The 26805-nt window shown below is 42.3% G+C and overlaps 1 protein-coding gene across 3 annotated transcripts in view; it reads left to right on the top strand.

Moving 5' to 3' along the window:
* Positions 1–26805, top strand: part of MAPRE2 (microtubule associated protein RP/EB family member 2) — a 138600-nt gene that overhangs the window by 65889 nt on the left and 45906 nt on the right. For all 3 annotated transcript variants that reach the window (XM_031438965.2, XM_031438964.2, XM_031438963.2), the window contains one exon: positions 10943–11070. In XM_031438965.2, coding sequence (XP_031294825.1) covers positions 10950–11070 — 121 coding nt within the window. In that variant the 5' untranslated portion in view covers positions 10943–10949. The remainder of the gene's footprint in view (positions 1–10942; positions 11071–26805) is intronic.

Raw genomic sequence — 26805 nt, 5'->3', positions numbered from 1 at the left:
TGACTGGGAATGACTTAGGATCATGGGAGAGAGCTAAGGTCAGGGTGAGGAGGACCAGGGCCAAGTAGGGCTGGGAAAGTAAACAGAAGGCATATGGTAAAGACCGAGTGGGTGGACCAGGAGCCAAGTTGAGGGGGAGAGGACTGGGCAGAAGGTGGTGCCCTGAGGAGGCCAGCCAAGCCTGTGGCATGGGAATGAGCTCCGGGTCATTGGAATTATTTTCAGAGCACGGACCAAGCCACCCACTGTTTGAAACAGATGGACATTTAGGCAAATGTGATCAGTTATAATCAGTTGCATTTCTGACCATATGAATAGATATATGCCCTGTCGTGTGTGTGTGAGTGTGTGTGTTTATGGCCGTAGCCTTTTTGCTTCTGTTATACGCAGTTGAGTTTCATTCATGTCAGTGAACGTTATGAATGCCACAAAGAACTTTTTTAGAATTCCCAAATTTCTTCATTCCTTGGAGAAGAGCCAAGTTTCCAAGTGGTTTCAGGGCCAAAGCTATTGACTGTTAATTCTGAATTACAAAACCCAAACCCTGTATCTGCTGTTTTGAAAGTTGCTTGTCTGTTTCATTTCCTTCCAATGTGGCCAAGCTAAGGAGCCGCCTGCCGAGTGGTACCTAATGGGGTTAACGCAGATGACAGCGAGGCTGTTAAAATGGAGGCTGAGTTTCAGGGTTAGTTCTGGAATCTCCTTTTGCAGGTGGTTGGTGAAATCTGTGTGTTTTAACCATACTCTGCTTTTTAAAAATAGTACTTGGAATACTTGGGGATATGGCAGGAAGCAGCTTCCTCTCAGTTTTTAAAAGGAGCAGTTAAAGGTGAATGGGACGGACACCCAGAAAAATGTTATTTTCTGTTCATTCTCTCTGGGAGATGGCAGCTCTTAGCTGGAGTTAGGACTTCTGATTGTGAGACGACGTGGAGCTTTGTGCCTACATTAAAAGCATTATCACTAAGCAATGAATGATAACGAAGGGCACATTAATAATCACAGTGCTCGGCTGCCTGGAAATGCCTGGAATAAAGAGCAGGCAGCTCTACCCGCGGATAAAACTCACGTTTTATCCAGCGTGTCTCCAAGCAGCTTAGTATTAAGATTCTTTACATGGGTTTTCTTCACTAGCTCTAAATTGTGAATAGCCTAATTTTAGGAAAAAAGATAGTATATTTCGATATCTATGTTTTAATAAAAATACATGCGTTTTGTAATTGTTGGGCGCGTTTGTTTCTCCACCGTCCTTGTCTGAAGTCGGCACTGTGCTCAGACCTCAGCTCCCCTAGGAGGCTCTGCGGGGAGAATCGGTGCCTGGAGGAATCAGCCTTGCGTTGCCTGTCTAATCCCATAAGAGAGTCCTAGAGCCCTGTAAAAATAAAACAGATGCATGTGTGCCCACAGTGGCTTGTGTGATTGTTACCTGAAGACAATAAACAACCTCTTCTGTTCCAGCCCTTGAGTCCGCGCGTGTATCAGTTATTCCACGAGTTCAGTGGAAGCTTTAATGCCCAATTTTAAATGAAACTCAGTACAGTTTCCATACGTCTCTCCAGGGAGATTTCATCTTGTCAGGGTTTGTCTTTCAGAGACCGTCTTTGACTCCAGCTTCCCTCCATCCCAGTCCACCCCCTCCTCCTCCCAGCCAAATACTGTCCCCCTGCCCCTGCATTTCAGGTCACAAATAAAGAGCAAGTGATGAACTGAGAATTACGTGGACACGTTCTTTCCTTGGTGACATGGTGAGATGTTTAAATCCTCCCCCTCGCGGTATTGAATCTGGAGAATGAATTATGCACAGCTGAAAAGCAGGGGGAAGTTTCTGGTTCAGGGGACACATTTACGAGTCACTCCCGACGGATGCCCAGTTCATTATGAGGGCCAGCCACGGGAGTTTCACATCAGCCTTTTGTTAGGAGGGAGCCAGGAAGGAGGCACTCAGGCAGAATCTATTTCTGTTGTTAGAAGGTTTTTCAGAGGAAAACTCACACATTCTAGTGAATGTCTGCTGTGGGACCGAATCTCTTCATTCCCCGCTCAGGTTGATGGACAATTTTTGGAGTTTCTTCCTTTGTCTTGGTAGTTAATCGGTGGATATAAATCTATACTTCTTTTCTTCAGAATATTTACAGGTTATTTTTAGAAAGATGCCACTTGTAAAAGAAGGAAATACTCATTTTTATATCAGTAATTGCCTCAAACTCTTTTAAACTCTTACAATACTTGTGGATATAGAGAAGTGTTTGCAAAATGGCTATCTGTCAGGATGATCACCCCAAAAAAAATTCTGAGTAAAAAGCCATGTTTATGAGTGTGTTTGAAATAATACAATTCCCTTTACCTGGTGTATAGGAACAGGCCAACCTTGACAGTCCTAAAAATGTGAAACAAAGGCCACCCTGTGAGATGAGAATTAAAGGTGAGACCCTGATCCTGGACCAAGCGTAAGTCCAGTGACTGGAAAAGAAAGTGTTCTTAGTGGGGTGGGTAGAGCTCAGTGGTAGAGCGCATGCTTAGCACGCAACTGGTCCTGGGTTCAATCCCCAGTGCCTCCGTTAAAGAAAAACAAAAAAATAAATGAACTTTAAAAAAAAAAAACCCAATGGAAAATGTTCTTGTGACTCACAGGTGCTTTTCCCACCTTGGCATATATGGAGACTTCAGAGCCATTTTAAAAGGAACTCTAACACCTGATCAGTGGGAGATGGTTTCCTGTGAAGCACTGATACCATTAGACATCACTTAAGAAACCACTTGGGTTATAGCCTATGATATGGACTTCAGAAATCCTTATGTGCCTAAACTCAAAGAAACCAGTTTCCCAGGTGAAAGAAAAATGCCATTATTCTTCATACCTCCTTTCCAGTCTGTTCTTTTCATTTACGTGAAACTGGGTGAAGGGTGGATTGCACGTGTTGGTCTAAGGCTGGTGGAGATGGATTGCTTCTCCCAGTGATGGAGGGACATATTGAAGATACAGATTATTATGAGAGTGAGAAGAGAGACAGTCACAGACATGAGTCTGGTTGTCAGTTGTCTGCGAAATTGTGTGAACAGAGTGTATTGACTTGGGATGGGTTGAGTTTACAGAACGTTTTATATTGAATGTGAAGTTTCCAGTTGTGTATAGACTCCTTTAGGGAGTGAAGTAAAGAAAGTAACTTAAGTCGGGGTGGTGGGGAGGAGTGGCTTTTAAAGACTCAGCTTCAAAATGCGTTTGGGGTGAATCTAAGCCAAATGAGGCCTCCTTACAGAGCAGCAGACAGTAGTCAACACGTACGGAAGGCTGTTCTTCTGCAGATGGTCACGTCTAAAATTGGGAAGCCTGGCAAACTCAGACGGTAGTTGTGAAAAAAAAAATCAAAATTGAAATAGATTCCACATGCCTCATTCCCAAAATTAATTTCTCAAACCCCTCTCCTTATAGCCACACAGCACCAGAGCCAGGATGCTGGGACACCTGTCCTGTCGTGAGCCCTGCTGAAAAAAAAAAACAACACTGCCTTTTCCTCCAAAGGTCACTTTGCCCCCTACACGGACACAAGTCAGGCTGCGGTCTGTTCGTAAGGATGGCAATAAAATACATGAGAAATAATTTCAGTTAAAGGCCACACATGATGCAAGTCACTATGACATTTTATATGTTTGTCACATTTTGAAGAGGCACTCCTCTGGAATAGTTCACAAACCTTGCCATATTGGTTCTTGGACGAAATGGTGGAATACTTGTAATTGATCTGGGGGCCCGTGCTGGCAAGGTGGTAGAACCCATGTTTTGGTTTCCAGGGTTCGGGGCTCGCCAAGTCTTTATCCAGGCTTTGATCAGAGGGTGACCTCAAGTCTCACTCAGTCACGTAAAATTCCTTTGGTTTCAGTAAGCAGAAATGCAATTTCTAATTTGTATGACTGAGTAAGTGCTTCAAAGCCTAGACTTGCTGTACCCCACACCCCATCAGCAGATACCTGAATACAGGATGGGACCAGGGCGCAGTCAGCACCCTGGCCCTGAGCCTGAGGCTGGCCTTTTTCTGAAGTCACGTGCTTCTCTGGTCACTTTTCCACTGACAAGCCAGAAACGTGACTTCGCCTGCCGAAGGTATGAAGGGGTTTTCATTTTTCTGTGCGTTTTTCTTTCTTCCATCTGCAAAAGATACATCAAGTGCCAGCTTCCCAGACAGGCATTCAGACATTCACAACAACCGCGTATGAAATATCTGGTGATTTTCAGTTTATTTTCAGGAAGGAGCCATGGCTGCAAATCCATTTTAAAATAAAATTTATATGCTGTATTAAAATATGTGATCCAGAGACTGACGTGCTAGGGAAGTGTCCCTTTCTCACCTACTGCTTTTAGCACTATTGGATTTACCAGCTTTTAAACACAGTAATCTGGTTAAAGTTCTGAGTGGAAGCCACACAGTAGAGGACAGTGCTTTGACTTCCTTTTTCGGGGGTGAAGGGGGGGAATTAGGTTTATTTATTTATTTGTTTATTAACGGAGGTACTGGGGATGGAATCCAGGACCTTGTGCATGCTGGGCACATACTCTAACCACTGAGCTATACCCTCCCCCGAGCCCTTTTTAAAAATACATGTAAGAATGGCACAGAGAGAAATGCTTGTCCCAGAGACCAGATGTCAGGTCGTCAAAGAATAAACTGCTATGTCTGTGGAAAAGACATGCCGAAGATCCAAACAGAACAAACCCACTTTATTTTCAATTTAATTGATTTTAAAAACGCATTATGCACAGTGCAGCTGTTTTCTATTCTGCAGCGTTCGGTGGTACTTTACCTTTCTTAGCCCTTTATTTGGCTTGCCTGAGTCTTTGGAAATTACTCAGTAAATTTTAAGAAATTAATATTTTGAATTGGTTTAATTTATACCTTCAAAAGGACTAGGAATCCACGTTTGTGAGGGAAGAATCCAATTCCTGCCCTGCTTCCCTCGCAGGGTTTTTTTTTTTTTTCAAGAATCAAGATGGGAGCACGAAATCACTTTAACTCTAAAATGATAGAAAAGTCACTTTTGTTAGCCACACGACGTTTCTGAGGAATAAGCAGGGGCCAGTACTTGCACCTTAACACTGTCCTAAGGGTTGACACCCAAGAAATTGTAATGAAATCTTAGGATTTTAGAGGCTGTCCACAGAAGAGCTGAGACTAGTAAATGAGACACCACCAGCCCCGACTTTAACATTTGGGAAAATAGAAATTTTCTTCTGCGAACTGTTGAGTCACCTGAATAATTTAGGCTTGAATGTATTGAAGTTGCACCTGTAGAGAAGGTGGAAGCTGAAGGAACCGGGGGAGAAAAGAGTGGATGGCAGAGCAGAAATAGAATTCTTTTCCCACCTGGGCTGCCACCAGACTTACTGGAGGTTGGGAAGAGCCCTTCCCTCTCTGCGGAGGAGGAATCTGGACCCAGAGCTCTCCCTCATAAAATCTGAAGGTGTCGCACATCTGGATGGGGAACTGCTAAAGGGAGCGAAAGATCACCACAGTGTGGAATGAATTTAGAAGTTATCGTGGTGAAATTTAGAGGAAGATAAATTAGAAGAATACCCTAATGAGCATGGGTGGTAAATAGAAATTAACTGTGTTGATTCCATTTCTGTTAATCCGAGTTAGGCATGGAAATCTATTTGATGTGTTGCAGGAGTTTTATTTTAGAACGTGTCAGAAAATCTCCCTGACCTTGACTCATTCACCCTCACTCTTGGTCTGTTCTGTCGCCTGGTTTTCCCACAGGTCCCTTAACACATGGTGGTTCCTCCTGTGGGGTTTCTGGGAACGGCAGTTGTGCTGGCTGGAGAAGGGGGTGTGGTAGAGGTTAAGAGTGGTGAGTCTGGTAACTCATTAACTGGAGGTTTTCTAAAGGAAAGAATCAGATGCTGTTCCATTGTTTACCTGGTTATCTTTATGAGCTCCTGGAAGGCAGATAATGCCTTCCTTGCCATTGTGAGCCCAAGGTCTAGGTATGGAAGCTTTGTTGTCCTTTGGGGAACGTTATCAGTAAAGACCCAGAAGAGAGTGTGATTCATTGACAGAACCGGGAACAAATGACTTGCTTCCCTGTTCTTAGGGATTTTTTAAAAGCTACCATAAGTCTCCTACCTGTCCTTCTGTGGTACGTTTCTTTCTATTATGTAACCACAGACCATCTTTACTCGCTTTTATCTGGATTATCTTTCTATAAAACACACATCTGATCGTGTCTCTCTTGACTTGCATTTAGTTTTGTTTTTAAATCGTCTGGAGCAAAAATTTTATCCCAATTTGGCTTGATGCCGTTTGGCAGAATTCTGCGCCTCGGTGCCCCACCCTCCATCCATCCACTGCCTGGGAAAGCAAAAGCTTTTCACTGAAAATACTGTCTGAAGACAAAGCCATCAGAAAATTATGTGAACTGCCAAAATGTATGCTGCTGTATGAAAATTACATCAGGTGATCCCAAACGTTGTAAATTTTGAACTGTCTTTACTGACGTTTTATGTAATTTACATAGTTAATTAAAACATTTAACTCATAATTAAAAGCAGATAGTTTTTGTTTGATAAACGATAGACTACAGAAAACAGTGGACATTATTAACCCCAAAATCAAAAGCCTTTTAATAATGTCGTGGAAAAGCAGTAATTTTGGTTACATTATCTGGGATGCCAATTCCATGAATTTTTTCAGATCTTCAGGGGAAGAGAATTTAGAGATGAGAGTGCGACTGGGGATGGGTAGGTATTTATTTTCATACTTATTTATAAATAAACACAGTCTTCATTTATGTAGTTGTGCTTAAAAATATTATTTTATCTCTAAATACCATTTGTTACTAAAGGAGTAAGGAACCGTTGGAGAAATGACTGGTTTTAGGTCTAAGTAGCAAGTGTACAAGTTAAGCCTGACGCATTTTGTCATACCAGGAAGCAAGGAAGTTGTCCTGGACCACCAGGATCTTGTCAAAATAACTCAAAGCCAAAAACAAAAACAAAAAACAAACAAACAAAAAAACTCAAAGCCAGTTTGAATAAAGATATAAATTGCACTGGATTGAAACATGTCAAGTATATTTGAATCCATGAGTTCGTAATTATACTTTAAAAATAAAAACCTCATTGGTCATGTTTGGAGACTGTTCGAGAGCTTACCTCATTTTGAAAACTGGTAAATTAAGGGAAAGAATCGGGCAGCGATCCTGCTTTTCTTATATGATCAGTATCTCAGAGGGGAAATATCTCCTTGTGGAATTATTCTAGCTAATAAATCAAGAATGAATATCACTTTGAAGTCTCTAAAGGATTGTTGGGTCTAGGCAAATACCGTCAGTGGCTAGCACTATCACAGAAGGAGTCAGTCAGATAGTACGTGTCTCCTGATGGAAGTTCAGACACTGCACAAAGTAGTCTTGTCCCCTCTCCCCTATTAGAACTTGAATCAGATCAAGCTTCCAGGTCCTGTTACCAGTTTATAGGAATAGAGGGGACAGAAGAGTATGTTGAAACATGCCAGTGGGATGCAGTGAGCAAATTCCAGATTGTGGAAATTCTACAAGACAAGCAACCCATTCCTTCAACAAATTTTTTAAAATGCAAGGGACCTATTAGAAATGGAGACGAAACCTATAGATAAAAGAAAGTACACATTGAAGAATCACAGTGTATGAACCTTATTTCAATCCAGATTCAAACTGAAACAAAATTACAGTGCATGTTCGATATTGAGAAATTTTTACTGTTAGGTGTGATGATGCTATTGCAGTTTTGTTTTCTTGTCTTTTTTAATGTCCTTGTCTTTTAGAGACACACGCTAAAATACTTACAGGTGAGATGATACGATGCTTAGCATTTACATTAAAATAATCTGGCTTGGTGGATGGACAGGAGTGTTGATGGGAGTATAAATGAAACAAGATTGGCCGAGTGTAGATAAATGTTGAAACCAAGAAGTAAACACAATTAGTCTGTTACTCTGTTCTCCTTTTGCATGTATCAAAAAACTTTCAGAATGAAAGTTTTTATGTATATAAAGTTTAGGCACACACATTTTATATAAAATTATGTATGGTACGTTGCAAAAAATTAGTAAAAACACAAAGTTTCAACCAGGTTTAAGTATAAAATATTATTTAATATTAATAATATGAAAAATTTTTTATGGAGCAGTAGGAACTTCTATTCATTGCTGTGTATTGGGAATGCAAAATGGTGCAGCCACCTTGGAGGACAGTTTGACAGTTTCTTATAAAATTAAACATACTCTTCCCATACGACCTTGTCAGTTGTGCTCTTTGGTATTTTACCCAAATAAGTGAAAACTTACAAAAACCTGCACCTGGATACTTATAGTGGCTTTCTTTATAATTGCCAAAACTTGGAAGCAACCAAGATATCCTTCAGTAGGTGAGTGGTACATTCAGACAGTGCAATATTATTCAGCGCTGAAAAGAAATGAGTTATTAAGCCATAAAAAGACACGGAGGTTCGTTTGTCTTTCTATTTAGACTCCACAAATAAGTGATATCATATGGTATTTTGTAGTAACTTACGGAGAAAAAGAATATGAAAACAAATATATGTATGTTGATGTATGACTGAAGCATTGTGCTGTGCACCAGAAATTGACACAACATTGTAAACTGTATTCAATAAAAAATATATATATACAAAAGCAGAAAGAAAAAAAAAAAAAGAGAGACACAGAGGAACCTTAAATGCACATTATGAATTGAAAGAAGCCAGTATGAAAGGGCTGTGTACTGTAGGGTTCCAACTATGTGACATTCTGGAAAAGGTAAAACTATGGAGCTGGTAAAAGGGAAAGATAAATCAGGAGAGCACAGAGGATTCTTCGGACAGTGAAACTCTCCTGTATGATACTACAGTGGTGGATACAGGTCATCGGAGGTTGGTCTCAGCCCACGAATGTACAACCCCAAGAGTGAGCCTGATGTAAACTGTGGCATTTGGGTGATGATAACGCCTCAATGCAGGTTCATGGGTTGTAACAAACGTACCAGCTGGTGGGGGATGTGGATGGTGGGGAGGTTGTCTGTTTCCAGGGCGGGGGCAGGAGTGTAAATGGGAAGCCTCTGTAGTTTCCACTCAATTTTGCTGTGAACCTAAAGCTGCCCTAAAAAGGTTTTATTCATTAAAAAAGGAAACCAATTAGCTATCAAAGTGCTTTAAACAAAACAAACCTTATCTGTTACTGGTGGCCGGCGTATGCCCCTCCAGCAAAAAGCTGGGGGAAAACAGTAGGTGTCATGAAATGGGCAGAAGTATCTTAACATTCACAGGTGAAGGGAAGACTCATGCAGTCAGGTGGCACTTCCAAATTATCCAGATACTTTGTTTTTCAAGGCTTTGTCCAAAGCTTTGAGGAATGGAGACTGTTAGGTGAAGGTTTTTTCCTTTTTTCTTTTTTGTTGTTGTTTTAATTTGTATTTATTAGAGAGTAATGCATGTGCATAAATTTATACGAAACTTTTTTTGTTTGTTTTTTGTTTGGTTTATTGAAGTATAGTCAGTTACAGTGTGTCAGTTTCTGGTGTACAGCGTAATGTCCCAGTCACGCATATATATACACACACGTATATCCATTTTCATATTCTTTTTCATTAAAAGTTATTACAAGGTATTGAATATAGTTCCCTGTGCTATACAGAAGAACTTTGTCTTTAATCTATTTTTATATATAGTGGTTAGCATTTGCGAGGATTGTTCTTCTAATGAAATGTGTATGTAACCTGTCTCTAGAGTGAATTTCCTTTTCTCTAAAGCTGGTAAACAATGTTCCTAACTCACCTCCTGCCATGCTTCCCTTCTGTGGGGAAAAAAGCACAGTCCTGCAGTCAACATTTTATATTTTTGTTATTTTATGTCTGGAACTGGACTGGGCACCAGGAATATACAGAGACTAAAACGAACGAAATCCCTGTCCCCATGGAGCGTGTGTCCTGTCTGTGGAGAGAAAAGGATTAAGGAGATAATGAGGAGGAGGCCTCCTTGGTGAGGTGGTCTTGGCTGAAGTCACAGCAGTGGCGAGAGTGGGCTTGAAGATTCCAAGGGAGGCAGGAGGCTGGTGGTGATGGAGTGCAGTGACGGGGAGGGCGGTGGGAGAAGGTCTGGAAGGATAGGATACATAAGGCCTTGTGAAGCGCGGTGAGAACTCCGGCTTGCACTCAGATGAGCTGCCATTGGAGGGTTTTGAACCAAGAAGTAGAGGATCTGATTTCTGCCAATAGGATCATTGTGGCTGCTGTGCTGAGAGTAGGTGGTGGGGGCCAGGGGGCCAAGCAGGAGACCCACAGACAGACTGTTGCAAAATGCCCAGGGGTGCTGACACAGGTTTGGATCAGGATAGCGGTCTCTGAAAATACTTTGACGGTCAAGCCAGTAGGATTAGCTGGTGGAATGGATGCGGCAAGAAAAAGAGAGGAGGCAAGAACGGTGATGGTGTCTTTAAGCTGAGCCACTGGAGTCAGTGGAGCTGCCGTTTACAGGTCCAGAGATGAGCAGACTAGGGGAGGTGCCGTCTGCAAGGACTTGTGGTAAAAAGTATTAAGAAATCGTGTGTAAAACGAAGAGTCTTCTCCAGTGTGTACTGTTTAGAGACCTGATCACTTTTTCATACCACACGTAGATTTAAGGACAAAAGTGAGACACTAAGTTACAGGAGAGGTGAGATCTCAGGACCTGAAAAATATTTGAGTCAAGTTGAGGGAGAGAGAAAATGATACAATGTGAACAGTATATGAGATTTAACCATATTACAGCAAATATGTAGAGGAAAAGGGAAGGGAAAGGGCTTAGCCAGAGCAGGACTTCGACATGCCTTTGAGTTCTTCTGCCAGAAATCCAGACCTGGAAGAGACGTCTTGCAGATTTCTGAGTGCATTTCTTCCTTGTAGTTTCATTAACTTGTTTGTTTGTTTGTTTTTCTAGTTGGGGAATGGCGGTCAACGTGTATTCTACCTCGATAACCCAAGAGACTATGAGCAGACATGACATCATCGCATGGGTTAATGACATAGTATCTTTAAACTACACAAAAGTGGAGCAGCTCTGTTCAGGTAAGAGATTCTTTTAAGCGTTTACCTACACGTTGACTCTCCAGCATGTGGAATGTGATTTTGTGAACCACAGATGGTGTGTTTTGGGTAGGAAAAAATAGGTATCAGTATTGATACAGAATTAAAAGGGGGAAACTCAGAACTAAAGAACACATGGGAGAAGTGATGGCCATCTAAGAGCATGGAGCCTTTCCGACACGGGTCATGAATGGTCTTGTTTAAGCCCTGAAATGCCTTCTGACTGGTCTTCCAGCCTCTCTGTCGCCCCCTGTCAGCCTCCACACATCTCCCCCTAAAATGTAGTTTGGGTCTGGCAGCACCCTTCCTTAAAAACCCCTCAGGGCTCCACACTGTGCTTCCCACAGGATAAAACTCACGCTTCTGTGTGGCTGATAAAGTCCCTTCTGTTCTAGCTGCAACCCAGCCCCTCAATTTCATCGTCCACATCGCTCTCCCCTGTGCCTCAATCCCACAAAATGCTCTTTGTTCCCTAAAGACTCCCCTTTTGCACCCCATAGCTTTTTTTCATGCTCCCTTTGCTGAGGTCTTTCTCAGTCTTTCCATTTGCAGTAAAATGTCATTCAGACTTAAAAATGTAACTCAGTTGTCACCCCCTCCAAAGGGGTCCCCAGATCTCCCAGGCTCTGCAGTGTTCCTGGAATGCTGTGCCCATCCTTCCAGAAAAATGTTTGCTACGCTGAGTCAGAAGGTCCAGCTCTTACTGCCCTGAAGGTACCCAGAGTCCTTAAGGACAGGACTGTGTTTCATCCTTTGTCGAATGTCTCGGAAGGCCCCCTCCTTGGTATAAAGTAGGTCTGTAGGGAATCCACATTGAACTAAACTGGTTTAAAAATTTGTTTTGACTTCAGTGATAAAGTAGGGGCTTATTGTAAGAACACATCACTAGTAGGGTAGTTTGTTCTTAGGTTAGAGTATTTATCGGGGAACTGGAAGTCCTTTCTTCTTGTGAACTAGGTGGTAAGAGGTTTCCTCTCTGCTTCTGGCTCTGACCTGAAATTAGAATTAGGAACTAGGTATTAGAAACTAGAAAATGTTGCTGAGATGTACTCATGTGAAGTCCCATGAGACATGATAGGCTACAAAGGAGTCATCAGTTGTGGCTGGTGCGGTGGTGTTGGGGCAGCAGCAGGACGTTCTCCTGTCTTTCCCACTGGGTCACGTGGGGCAAGAGTTTATGCCGTGCCGTCAGAATTTGGGAAGCCCCCATGTGTGACTGTCAGATATGCCGGAGTCCAGCGCCCACCAGTTCTGAGTACACCCTCCCTTCTCCACGTGTGGACTGGGTCAGAACAGACTAGTGGACAGACTGCCAGTGGCACCTTTGCCCCCGTGATCATTTTCTCATGAGGAAGATGGTGAGGTTGGCCAGAACCTAGGCACTGCCTCACCCACCCTCTCTGTGCTGGAACATAAGTCCTGTGATCTGTGAGGCCAGCAATGGATGCTAGTGACCAGTTCTTTGCCGTTCAGTACACGCAGAGAACAGCCAGCTTAGACTGCGATTTCTCCACGTCTGTGTTGCTGGCGTGTTGCTCCGACAGTGACTGTCAGGATCAACCCTTGCTGCATCTTTGTCAGCCGCAAATCTCCACTCAGATTTTATGGTGCTGTTCTTGCTATGCGTTCTGGAGCTCCCTAATATTTTATGTTTAGTTTGCTGGAGGAAGACAAAAATCAAAGAGTTTTCTGTTGTTAGCAATCCCTTTGCTGTTTGTAGCAGATGCCACCTTATATTGTAATCGTGGGTCCTTTTCTCTGCAGGGCCTGACCCTTACTCTTCCCTCAGAAACGCTCATATTGGGAGGGATGAAAATCAATTTGCAGCTCCTCTGGGGCAAAGACAACAATGTCTATCTTTCCCACAAGGTGGGCGAATGTACGTGTGGATAAGGGTCATGCTGTTGGTTATCAAAAAGAAGAGACAGAGAAAGGAAGGAGGTAAGGAAGAAAGCCATAGAGAAAATAAATGCCCAGTCATGGGTCTTAAGTGTTTAAGGGGCCCATGAAGAGCTTCCTGCGTAATGCACTTGGGGTGTTTTTGCTGACAAATGAAGTGAGAAGCAAATTAGAATTTTTAGATACAGTGGTGATAAGTGCTTGTGTGTTTATATATATATATGTATATATGTATAATTTTTTTACAGATCTTTCAGATTTCCCATAAGGAAAATTCAACACAGTTTTAAGCAGCCCTTGTGAAGGGTTCTTGTGCAGGCCCCTTAAAGCATTTTACAGCCATCTGTAGCTACATTGCTGTCCAACGTGGCTTGATGAAACCGTTTTTATCACCACCGAACAGATAATTCCCGTTAGAGTTACCCATTGGCTACCACCTAAGATTACAACGTTGATGATTCAGAAGAATAAAGTGTATTTAAAGGTTCCTTTCTGCTCTGAAATATGTTTTTTTGGCTCAAAAACAAAAAATGTTAATCTCCGTAGTAGAGAAACAGGTCTTTTATTTCAGGCAGTCGTTTTCCTTGGAGTGTGAACCACAGACCATATGCATTTATGGTCTTCTGAGGAGCTGCTTAAAAATTCAGAATCTTGGGATCCTTGACCTTCAAAATCAGTATCTCTGGATGTGTGAAGACTAAAATCTGCATTTCTAATAAGCACCCCGAGTGCTTATGTCCTGAAACCAAGAGCTTGCAGTGCATTTTTAGAGAAACCCCAGACCACTGAAAGTGAAGCGAAGATGTCCCAAATGTATCTGGCACAGTTTCCTCATTCATAATTCAGTCTGTGACTTTTGTCTTCAGCAGTGGCATTTAGCAGGAAGTGCTATCTTTTTATTTATTTATGAATTTATTTACTTAAACCCTTCCTTGTGCTTGAAGACATTGAAGGCAGCTAGGACAGTGCTATGAGGGTAAGAGCAAAACCAGATATTGGGGACCCAAGTGGCTTATCCTCATTGTACTTATGGGCAGTCCAGTTTCTTGCCTGGTATCTTTTTCTTCAACTTTCATTTAAAAAAAATTTTTTAGTGTTTTTTTTAATGGGGAGGAGGTAATTAGGTTTATTTATTGATTTATTTAATGGAGCTACTAGGAATTGAACCCAGGACCTCATGCATGCTAGGCAGGCGCTCTACCACTGACCTATATCCTCCCCCTTATTTTAATTCCTTTAGTTTTCTACGTGTGATTTTATTTTAGTAGTATGCCGTGGAAAATACATACACAAAATACCTTCACATAGTCACCTGATTTTTTTTTCCCTCATTGAATAAAATTGTTCCTTACTGTTTTGCCTAAAGGTTTATGTTCCATTCCTGGCAGTGCCCCTGTGGTATTTTTCCCCCATTTGCATTATGTTCTCTTTCTTTCTTGATTTCCAGCCACAAGATCTCCCTCCAGCTGATCATCGAACTCACATCAGCTTTTCTGTAGCTCATTAAGAGCTGACAGACTGCCTCACATTTGTGTTCCTTTTTCTGCAGAATTTTCTGCTTTTATATAACATCTTATGTGTTTCCATCTAAGCATTTTAAAAGCTTTTTAAAGGAGAGATGGAGTGAGAAGGTTTAACACTTGGAAACACATTGCAGTAAGTTGCAAAACTATGAAAATGACTCACTCTTTTCTCCTATTATTTTATCCCAAGGATGTAACCTTATGAAATTTTCTTTGAACATGGAATCTGGGTCATGTAATCATATGCATATTTCGTTTACATTCATTTCTTGTGAACAGCAGCCTGTAAGGTTCAAGTGAAAAACGGGGCTGTGTGAATGAGGAACAGGCTGTCGGTGGACGTGAATACTGCCGGTAGCAGTGTGGTGGTGTACGGCTCCTCGACATTTGATTTGAAAATGAAAAATGTTTGTGGATTTCCCACGTTGGGGTGGGGAATTGAACCACCTGAAATACCAGATTGGTTTGGCTTAAAAATATTTTATGTTTTGGTTCAACTGCTTTATAAAATTTGCAGGGCTTTTTGTGGGGTGACACAGTATGGTTTTACTTTAGTACCAGCTCAAACCAGTTTACTAGACATTTTATAAGGTATTCAAGAGAGAGAGAATGGGCAGCATGATGCTAAGAATCTCTTATAAATCAGCTTTAGCAACTCGAGGTACCATATTGGAGATGATGAAAAGCTAGTGGACGGTCTGGAGAGAGATGAGGAGAAATGAGGCGGGGAGTTTGATGGGAGGGGAAGGGACGCATCTTTCCTTTTCCTCTTCACCACTCACCCCCTCCTCTAATGTACAAATTTCCTTTGAAACTTTCTTCTGACACCTGTTTTTCTGTGTCTCAGGCCTCTCCCCTATTCTGGGATGTAAGCAACAGAGCCGTTGGGGCCACTGCTGGGTCACTGCCAGCACTGGGCCAGCGAGCACCTGGCGAGTGACCCTCCCACGCCTCCAAAGGCTAGTGCAGACCACCCTTTCCTCTCTCCACCACGTTCCCTTCCTCCTCCTCACTCCCTCCTCGGGACAAGCAAACCCCCGACTCCTTACAGGTGCTGAGATGCCGTCCACGTGTCAGGCCGGCTCTGCCTGTACTGTCACGGCCCTGCTTAACTGCTCAGTCATTTTCCTGAGTGTGTTAGTATTTGAATAAAATCTAGTTTGAATTAAACCATTTTTTAGAGTGGAAAATTTAGGTATCCTCTTGATTAGCATTAAAAACAAAAAGACAAAAATGATCAGGATTTGATTCAGTTTCATTTTGTGCTTCTCCAGATTGTCTCAGGCTGTTTCTTGGATCAGGTTTTTGGTGTTTTCTTCTTCCAGGAAAGCTTCTGCATCCAGCTGGTCGTACTGCAGTCGCATTTAGAATTCCGAGTCCTTGATGGGTCCTGGAAGGGGCGGGACTTTACAGTAACAGCGTAGGGTTCACAGACGTGTGGCTGTCAGCCGTGCCGGGGACCTGCAGCGCAGGGGTTCTGAGCCCAGCAGTGCAGTCTTTGTGGCCGTTTTGAGCTGCAATCTGTGCGTCTTAAATAGGTTGATCCCCCCCCACCCCCCAGTATGGTGTCCCCTGTGCCTTCTTCCTTCTGTCTGCAGGGACCTCTGTCGGGAGGACAGGTTAGTGATGAAATCAGCGCAGAGTCTAAATTTAGTCCGCCTTCTCCTGTTGGGCTCTCTTGAACTGAAACCAAGTAAGGATATTCTGTCAGTGTCTGTTAGTGCCAGAGCTTGCTTAGCTTTATAAAATCATAGGCTGTTATTTGCCTTAAGAAAGCTAAGTCATCTTGGATTGTGTTACTGTTGTTGCAGATGGAACTGTATTATAATGGAACATTTATATTTGTGATGTATTATGCAGAGAGGTGGGGCTTTGGGGGTTTTGGCTGACAGTTTTGCCCTCCCTTTATTTGGCTGAAGTTAATTTTAAAATCAGTTACTGAGTCTCAGCAAACCAAATAATGAAAGAGCAAGGGGGCAAAAAGTGAGCTGGCTAAGGGCAGGGGTCTGGGGGAGGTCCAGCCTCGAGTTCAGCCGCTGCAGTGGGTAATACACTCCTTGTCTCAACTAAGTGCGGGTTGAAAGCGAGATTATTTTTTGAGCACAGTATGGAATACAGTGTTTTTCCTTCTAAATGGTGTGTTTACATCTATTTGTTACTTTGTTACCAAAAATAGCGTAAGTTGGTGTTTTTGTTTTTGCTGGACTTTTTTGTTTGTTTGTTTCCTGCATTTTGTAATGCTAGTAGATGTCATGCATCGTGGGGATAAGTGTATGCATTCACCTTCATTTATCAAACTGCCCCTATAAATTTTCCCTAGATGGATGACATATGTATTGATACACACACACGTATACATACTGATACTGAAAGCAATCAACCATATCTTCATCTGTCTCATTCGTGTATTCAGTGCTGATAATCAGTTTCGTTTTATTTGACGCACACGTTTTGAGCCCGTCTTTGGACCAGGCCCTGGGGACCTGGATAAATAAGATGGAGTCGTTGTCCTCTAAGAGTTCCGGACAGCAGGGCACTGTCCTGTAAAGCACCAGAGAGCACACCATGGTAAGTTCTGTTCTGGAAGAGCTTTGAGCTTGCAAGGGAGAGATGGGGGCGACACAGGGCATCTGGAGAAACACCTTCAGATTCTGCGGGAGGGGGCGGGTGCTGCCTGGATGACTTAGAATGGTCACAGTTTGGGAAACAGCTCAGAAATCCTCCCTCTTGAGTCACGTGGGGTGAGCAGCGAAGGATAATGTGTTTTATTAGGTACAGCCCTTAAATGCATGAAACATGTTGTTTTCTCTAAGAGAAATGGAGAGTTTTTTCCTCATGATCTCATCATATGAGTATGTGAAAATTGTTTTTACTCTACTTGTTTGAAGCAACTGTGCATACATCTGGGATAGTCTCAGGAAACCAGAGACTTGCTCATTTCTTTGGGAGAAGCACAGCAAATATTTTCAGTTCCATAAAGTCAGTCTTCAGTGGTAAACTGCTCAGGTCTCTAACTGCACGGGTGTCGGGCAACTCCGTGTGGTATTTTCCAGAGGGACAGACCTACAGATGCGTTCTTTCTGGTCTTAACTGTTTCTACTGGAGTCCCTCCTAGGTAGTGATGAACACCGTAAACTAAGGGAAGTAAAACAGTTAGGGAAAACAAATCACCTGGATATATGTATATCCACCTATACACACTAACCAAAAAAATCAAGGAACATGTAATCACAATGAACTTAATGCAGTGCCTTAAGAGGAGTGAAGCAAACTGATGACATATTACTAGAAATTTTGAATAACGATTGCCTTTGAGAATTCTTAGTAAAATCGCAAAATGTAATAATTGTAGGCATTTGTACAAAGAAGTACACTTAATTAAATCCTAGACTTTCATCTCTGTTTTCTCTTATCTGGGAAGATTCCCAGATGTCATAGATGAATGCAGTCTCCAGGGTTCTTGGTAAGTACATCACTAATTCATAAACTCCTTATCATGCAACTTCCCCTTGGGTTCAGGTTCTGTTCCTTCTGGTCTGCTGTGAGTAAGACTGCTGGGCTTTTCCTGCTCAGAAACCATCAATGGGTCCATGGTTGTGAATCTAGAAATGAGAACTGTTGTACCACGGGCAGGTCATCAGAAGAAGCGCAGGGTGGATCCAGGAGATGAAGGAGATGCCGATGACAGTCTGGGGCTTAGACCAAGGAATGAACCTTCGAATCCACAGCACTGACTCCTTAGCTTTGTGCCTGTAGCCCTGACTCCATGGCCCCAGAAATCTCCGTGAAGGGGTGTGGGAAGCATAGGGCCGGAACGCAAGGACATGGTGGGTTTTGTAATTTGCAATTCTAATTTCAAAGACCTTTAGAGCCTCTTCTCCTTGATTTTGTCCTTGCTTTAGGATAAGATGCTTAGCAGATGATGATGTGTTTACTTTGAAATCATTCAGCAAGATCTGTAAACAAGTATCTTAACAGGGAAAAAAAAAAACTGTATGTTCCAATATACTGTAAGTTAATTTGATTTTCCTAAAGATGTCAGTTACTTTACGTGATGGGTATATTCCTTAGGAAACATTATTCTGTATTCACATTGCCATTTTTCCTTTCCTTTTCTCCTCTTGAGATTAAATCTAAAGACTTTAACAGAAAGAGTAGAAATGGAGGGAAATAGTCATTTCCTTTTATACATGAATTTGTGATTACTTAAGCATCTCATATGTTTATCTGGGGAGAGACTTAGGGACTGGAGAAACCCTCAAATGTTTTTTGACAGATAAACTGGAGGATCTTCGGAACGTGGTCATACCCTTTCTCTGTAAGTGAGAGGCCAAGGACCTCATTTTGCTCTCTAGTTCTTTGCCCTTTGAATCGAAAGCGTGCATTTTGGAGATTCCTATTTCACATCTGAAAAAGTCCCAGTCAATCCTATTCATTTTTGTAGCTCCGATTATTTCAACCAGCCACGTAATTCCTGGTTTTAAATTTCAGGGGCAAAATGATGTCCTAAGGCGTCAACTTGTATGTGCCATTCTTAACCATTTTCATCGTGCTTTTTAAAAGTCTATTGTTTATTTTAATTCTTACCACAACCGTAGGCAGAAGACAAATAGGACTTTTTTTATTCCTGTTTCATATAAGAGGATAAAAAGCCAGAAAAGCCAAGTGTTCACAGCTGATGCTAGAACTGGGGCCTCCTTGGATCATAGCCCTGTGCACTCCTGTGTATGTGTGTGTGTGTGCACTCTGAATGTGGTGGAGGGCACACTGTGTGTGCTGCTCATTTCTTCCGTATCCATTTGTCAGGAGCCCTCTAGGAACAGAGGACTTAGAAAAGAAGTCCGTATCCCCACGCTTTAAATGACTAACTGAGGAAATAAGGCATGTCTGGTAATTCTACTGATGACATGCTGTGACCTGGTGGCGCATCGTCGAGAACTGTCTTACACTAACAGAAACACAGGCAGTTGCTCCTGGTCTTAACATGATTCTTCTCCCCCCCACCTGCTGAGAGCGGGTGGGGAGAGGGGCTCCCCACCCTGCCGCCTGCTCTCCTTGCCCCCTCTCCTTGCCCCCTCTCCTGCTCTGAACTCCCTTGTCTTCCAAGCCAGACGAAGTGGCTCTGAAATTTTGCCGCCTGCAGCTATTCGGTCCTCTCAGAAGAACCCCTGGCCAGCAGAACAGTAACCAGAGCCATGCCTCCTTAGAGACTCACACAGGCACACATGTGCGCCATCTTCCATTTGAATCCCCCAGATGTGGCCCTTTCCTCGCGTTGAACCCAGGCTTGTTTTAATAAGCTTGGCTGAGAAGACTCAGCATCCTCATCTGCTCTATTCCTATGCTCTTGAGACAAAAGAACATCTTCTAGAATAATGTTGTGACAAGCTTGGTCCCCCAGAGGATTTATGCATCAAAGAATCTGTTTTCCACGTATTTAATTCAGTTCAGTAAACCTGTATTGCTGTAGCTGTGCTAAGAGCCTCTGTCAGTACTTCTCCAACTCTTTTAATAGGAGAAATTGATGTTCTCTTAGTCTTGTACGAAGGGACAGGCTAGTGCAACATTTAAGAACAGTCGTCCATCTCCCGTCCAGTTCTGTCCCCTTAGTACCGTATCAGTTTGCCCGCTGCAGCCAGGCGGCAGCTCCTAAACCTTTTCTGTAGAGAAATTCTAGAGCTGCCAATGGCTTGCAGTCACAGTAGGAGGAGGGATTAGACGCCATCCCCAGTGTTAAAGAGCTTCCCACCAATCGGCTAAGAGAGACAGCTAATGAAAATGCAAGCCCAGCCGCGGCTGGGCTCACGTAGCCATTGTAATCAAATGGTTAATTTTGCAGTGGGAACAGAGTGGCTGCAGAGGGGAGGTGCAGGGTTTTATGCACGTCCATGCATGCAGAAGACTGACACATAAATTAGGATTCAAGGCGGCTGACGAGGGACAGTAAAGGTTCAGGTAATAAACGCTGTAGAATTCAAAGAAAAGGAAGATTATTTCGGTCCAGAGAAGCTTCTTGGGTTTCTGGCCAAGCAGCCATGCAAGTTTAGTGGCTGGCCAATAAATATTTATGAAATAGAGTTTCACTGAAATGCTCTCCAGCCTAGGTTTTTAATTAGGATAAGATTCCAGCTGAGGAGAGAAAGCCAGAGATTTTGAGTAAAGGTACTGTTGAGATATTTGCTGATGCTCTTACATATCGCTTTATGTATTGCTGAAGTCAGCAGGTGGTCAGTTGAGTTCCTGCCATGTGTCGGAAGGCGGGCTGGGATCTGAGGATACAACTGTATACAGAAGGCAATGCAGGCTGCACCTAGGAAGGGCCCATTCCTTTACTTGCTGAAGTTCTTGATACATTTGTATCCGGAACATTCAAGTTCCTTTTCCTCAGCTTCACCTTGAAGCAGAGGTGGAACAAGGGCCCTGGACAGAAGCTGTGTCACATGGCCTGTGTCACCATCGGATGGCATTCTAACACTAGTGGATGGTCGCTGCTCTGAACAGTAGAAACATTAGGAGGCCATGCAGTTTCTACACAGCTAAGATGATCAAGCCAGGCATCTTCAAGTTCTACTGGTCTTCAAAGGAAAATCTTTCTTTCTAACTCATTTTTTCCTGAATTTACAGTTTATCAGACATGTAGACACTATTTAAAAAAAAAAAAAAAAGGAGTGTCAGAAGTCACTGTGAAATGTTTGGTCATGTTAGAATTACACACCTGGACACACTAATTGAATTGCTTGGCAGCTCTTAATAAACTAACACTCCTCAGATTGGTTTTCCTCCACCCTGTAACCATTATGTAATGCAGGCAGATTACAAGTTACCCCTCTTTCTTTGTCCCCTCCCTTGCAAGAGTTTGTTCTTACCCAAGTATTAACACTCATAAGCTTTTATGACCAAACTATTGGACAATAAGAAGCATAGAAATGTGGAACTTATGACAGCACACTTTCCTGCAGTGTCTGTTAACATGCTGCATAAGGAGGGTCATTTCTCCACTTTTCTCTTCTTTTAGATGACATTCGTGTGACAATTTGTATGACAGCTTTAAAATTACACATAATTGTATTTAAAGTCAGTGTTTAAAAACAATCCTTTCCTGCTTTTTTTTAAATTAAAGTTAAATTCAATTTTTTTCTACTTCTGTGGTCATATGATTGAATCTCAGAAGTAAATACTTACATATTCCTCATACAAATTTGGGTTCCTCCTCATACTAGAATTGTGCTTAGAAAAGCAAAATGTTCTGGGATTAACCTGTGAAATATACAAGAAGCAATTTATTATAAAAAAATATTGTCTTGGGTATCGCAGTTGGTATGAATGGTATGTGGTGGTTCCTCTGTAATGGCCGGGGGCTTCCTCTGGCCCCCTAGGCCTCTTCTCAGGACTGGGGGCTAAGAGACTGCTCACCTCTGGAAAGTGGGAGGTGTTACTGGTATTGATACGGGTGAGAGCTGGTGGACTGGAGTGGAGGGGGAGTGGCAGTCAGGAAGGAGCCCTCCCTGCAAGCCTTGGAGAGCAGGTGACATGGCTTAGATCTGGGAAGAACCCTGCAGCTCCCAGTCCCCAGTCCCAGTGACTTTCACCCATGAAAAAGCAGCCTGAGCGAGTGGTGCATTGTGTCGAGATGGATTGCATGTCTGTGCTGGGCAGTTCATTCCGCTGCATCTTACACTGTACTGAAAGCTGCCTCATCCGCTGCGATACCAGGAGTTCACCCAGTGCCCTGGCGTGTGAAACTGTTAATACAATGATATGAGCAGTGATTTAGTAGAAAGTCCCTGAGAAACTGGGGAAAGTTTATAAGCTTTAGGTTTCTTATCTTTAATCTCATTTGCCCCTAAATTAGATAGGTTCTTAAAATCGGAACTTAAAAAATGGCACGATTTAGGTATTCTCCTCTAAAGACACTTACACCCAGAAACAAGCACTGGTTCTCTGCTACCTACCAAATTAAACGAAGCTGCTGCTTTTGCTGGCTTTTAAAGCCTTGAGCAGTCTGCCTGCAACCCATCTTTCCAGCATCTGCCCCCATTACTCCTCTACCCAGAGCCTGTGTTTGCCCTACCTCATCTTTCCCCAGATGCTGTCATTCGCTATTTTTGCTTGGAATGTCTCCTCTGAGGGCCAGCTCCAGTGCCACCTCCCCCGCAGGCTTCCTGGTCCCCGTCAACAACTCTCCAAAGTCCTGGGGTCCTTCAGTACCCATGGCTTCAACATGAGAGGTCATGCTCCATGAGGCAAGGACCATGCAAGTGCGACTTGACTTTATCTATTTGATATTGATTACTCTCTTGGTGGGTGTCTACTAGGCAGAATTTTTGAACTCACTCCTTTTGTATTTCTGTCTCTCTATCATATAGTTTAACAGTTAGAGTTGTTTTGTACTTTTGCTAGTTTCTTCCATGTGTGTTTCTCTGGGTCTCTCAAAACTAAATTCCTCGGGTTCTTTAAGAGTAAAATCATATTCCTCCTAACTATTTGTTGGATTACTGGTTTTTCATTGATTAATAAACCAAGTGACACACCTCTTAGCCATCTACAGACAGGCATTTCTTTAGCCTATGACCACAGAAGTTAAATAGGAAATGTCCTCTCTTCTCAGATCCTTACCTCCTCCTCAAGCTTTTCATAGTTTAAATCTTGCCTTTTTACGTAGTCAATCATTTGATTTCAGTAATTTTTTAAAAAACGCTTTTTGTCCATTAAAGTAGAGGAGGTAATACAAACAAATGTGTGAAAACACACAGTATCCTCTGGTAGTGCAGCGTTACGAACTTTCTATTTTGATGACCCTACTGAGAAAACTGACCCCTTCAGAATGGGTTTCATATGTACCTCTCTAACACGTTTTTCATCCGTAATAAAGGCTTTTTGTGCCTCCTTTCCTCTTCTGCCTGGATGCAAAGTTCTAACTTCAGCTCTATTCTCGGACTTCAGCCTTCGGGAAGTCTTGCTGCCAGTTTCAATATCAGACTCCCTGCAAGCCAGTGACATTTTGTCCCGCGCACCATTCCTGCCTGTGCTCCAAGTCCATCTCCCCCTTCCTTCCTTCCTTCCTGATTCCCACGTAGAAACCAAACCTTAACTGTACTAAGCTGCGTGTGTCAGACAGCTTGTTTTGGTAAGATCTGGTGAGCACATTACCTTAAAGGAAATCACTGATGTTAGAAACTAAAAGTGAAACCAAGTGCCCGGCTCTGGGTTGTCAGTGAGCGGGTGAAAAGAAATGTTTCAAAACTACAAGGTTATTTTGCACCTTCCATTTCTTTGTTTCAGTTGGTTGAATCTTTTCCTGTATCAATAGGCAGATATGGAGTTCTATATTTTTCCCAAAGACATTCAAATGCAGGATTGTAGTTGCAGGGTAATTATGATTTTGCTGATGAAAACCACTGTAAATAGTTCAGTTACAGTTTCTAGCATTCTTTGCATTCTAGTTTTCAACTCAGATAGAGTTACAGTTAATTTCTATGAAAATTATTTTCACAAATACCACTCTTAAAATACCAGTCCCCTTCTGTGCATTATGTATTTCTACCTGTTATAATCTAATTATTTCTCTAAAAATTTACTTTAAAAAAAATGAGTACCTAAATCTGAATCTATATACCAAATAGCCCTTGATTATTACTGTTGAAATTTCGTATTAAAAGATAAAGAACAGTCCTCATTCTTCCATGATTTTTTGATGAAGAAGCACTTTTAAACCAACTTGGTACAGTGATCTTAATATCGGATCAGTTTTCTGTATGGCAGGTCTCACTTTTAACATTGTTCAGGCAGGTCACGAACAGAGAACTTTCACATCTTTAACTGCAATTTTCTGCAGCCTTATAAGATTCGGACAAAGGTTTTACACCACATGAATGAGTAAAAACTTGAGGCCATGTATCAGATGAGAGCCCAACCACGTGGTTTGACAAGGCTTTTTAATATATCTGCTGATACTCTTAGAAATCCATCTGCCGAAATAATGATTGCTGGCTTATTTCTTTTTCTATAAAAGAAAGCGAGATGAGAATGTCCTTTGACAGCTTCCTCTGGCTGTGGAGAAGGGCAGGGACGGGGTGCTTTCAGCACTCGGCATAACTCACAGAAGCCTTCTCTGTCTGTGTCTGCGGGAGTTGAAATCTTCCCGCTGGTTCTTACTCCGTTTCCTCTTCACGGAATCAGTTTGAAAGCTATTTGTCTTTGAGACTTATTTAAAATAGGAATTAAAATTTTCTGACATAACTCCAAGCAGCGGGAAGGAGCGGGAAGCTCAGCTGGGGACTGTGGGAATTCCAAGGAACGTGTTCTGAACTCGTGGAAACCAGATTTCTCAATTCCGCATCTTTATTTTTGCATTTGTGACTCGGGGCAGGTGAAGTAGACAGTGTCCTAAGTCTGCTTTCACAGAGTGAAACAATATTGTGGTAACTGAAGCTATCAAGCTGCTGTTCATGCCAGGAATGTGAAAGATGCTATGAAAACAGCACATAGCTCCTGCTAATTTCAGCCTATTTTTGTTGGATTAGAAAAATGCAGCTGAAGTTGGGGATTTTTAAATTCCTTTAAAATGTTAGTATTCCAAAGCATTATTTCACAGTTGCCATGAAGCTCTTCAAGCCTCGTGTTTGCGTAGGTAGAAAGATTCCTGCTAACGTACTGGAAATACGTAAGCCTCACTTTTCTTGTTAGGAAGCCTTGATTTCCCAAAGGGGAACACTGCCTTCAGCATGAGGCTTGAGCTTTGGTAACAGATGCCACTCTGCCGTGGGATCAGTTCAAGGAAAGACGGAACTGAATGCGAAAACAGAGCTGGAGTGATCATTGTGTAAGAACAATATTCTACCAGGAAAGATCTTTAATAGTCAGTTGCTGAAGATGACAGAAAATACAGTTTTGTTGCTGAGAATATCAATACCAGGAGCTCAAAAAGGAGCGCCTGGAAGATGGGATTCCCAGGACTGGAATCTGGGGAGGGCGTGAGCGGCTGCTCCCGGGAGCGCCCCTCCAGGTGCGGCTGTGCACTTCCGTCTCCCATAGCAACCGCGCGAACGTCGGCGATGGCTGCAAGCGAGAACGCTGGCGAAAGTCTTAGTCATATGAGGATGAAACACATTGTCATCTCTTAATTAGCAGAAATATCAAGTATCCCTTGAAAGAGAAGTCGGTGAAGGACTACAAATTAGAGAATCATCTAATTTTAGAGTGTAGAGATCTGTCCAGATCGGACATTTTGCAGACAGGAATACTTCTGGCTTAGAAGGGTGTGATGACGTGCCATAGACTGTTCAAGATGATTGAGGCTTAGATCCAAGGACTAACAGTCTGGTCCTTTATCCTCCCCACCCTCGCCCCCTCCCCTCATCCCCATTGATACTAGCTTGAGAGAATAAGCTTTTTTTTTTTTACAGAGCAATTACCTGTAATGATTTCTGTAATAAAAGGTATAATTGATTTGACACATTGTAAACTGACTATACTTAAGGTTTTTTTTTTTTTAAAAAGGTATAATTACATAGATATGTCCAGTAGATAGCAGTTGTCACTCTTCTGACTCTTCGTCAGTACCAGGTAAGAGTGTGGGAAGGTGGAAAGTTGTAACTAAATACCGCAGTGACACAGACATTTCTGTGAGAAAATCAGGTGGGCAATTTTGAGGAGCTGTTCGTGGCAGAACCCAAAATAGCTTGATGTCTTCTCTACAGAGTCTGTGGCAGGTACTGTGAGATCTTGTCAGCAATGATCTATTATGTAGAGACAAAATTCCTGAACTTATTTACACATATGTACACTATATGTATATGTATTATGAGTATATATACTCATATAAAATCATGATATTAGGGCAGATCAATGAGCTGTCTCTCCAGCCCAGGAGTCTGCTATGAATAGGAACTGGTCTGACGGACGCCCCTCCCGTCAGTCTGAAAGGTTCACATGTTCTCTTGAAGTTTCCTGTGTGACTCCTTACAGAATTGTCATCTAGAAAATTTTCTGAACTCTTTGAACCTTTAAAATTGTTTAATTCCTAGAAGCAGCATAGAGAAGAAGAGAAAAATTTTTAGAACGGAGTGTAAATCCCACTTTTGTTACTTATTAGCTGAATGACTTTCTGAGCCTTATTCCCAAATCTGTAAAATAGAGTGTTGATAATTAAAAGGACTTTCCACTGTGGGTTTCAGAATGTTAAAAATAGATATGAGAGCTTTAACAGATTTTACACAAATGGTAGGTATGTTCATTTCTCATATTTCTTGGCATAATATAATCCATAAATTCGTTATTATTAAATCATATGTCC

Source organism: Camelus dromedarius, chromosome 32, assembly GCF_036321535.1.
Source record: "Camelus dromedarius isolate mCamDro1 chromosome 32, mCamDro1.pat, whole genome shotgun sequence".
In the NCBI taxonomy this organism is placed as follows: domain Eukaryota; kingdom Metazoa; phylum Chordata; class Mammalia; order Artiodactyla; family Camelidae; genus Camelus; species Camelus dromedarius.
The sequence above is the reverse complement of the archived record's forward strand: the minus strand, read 5'-3'. Positions and strand labels throughout refer to the sequence as shown.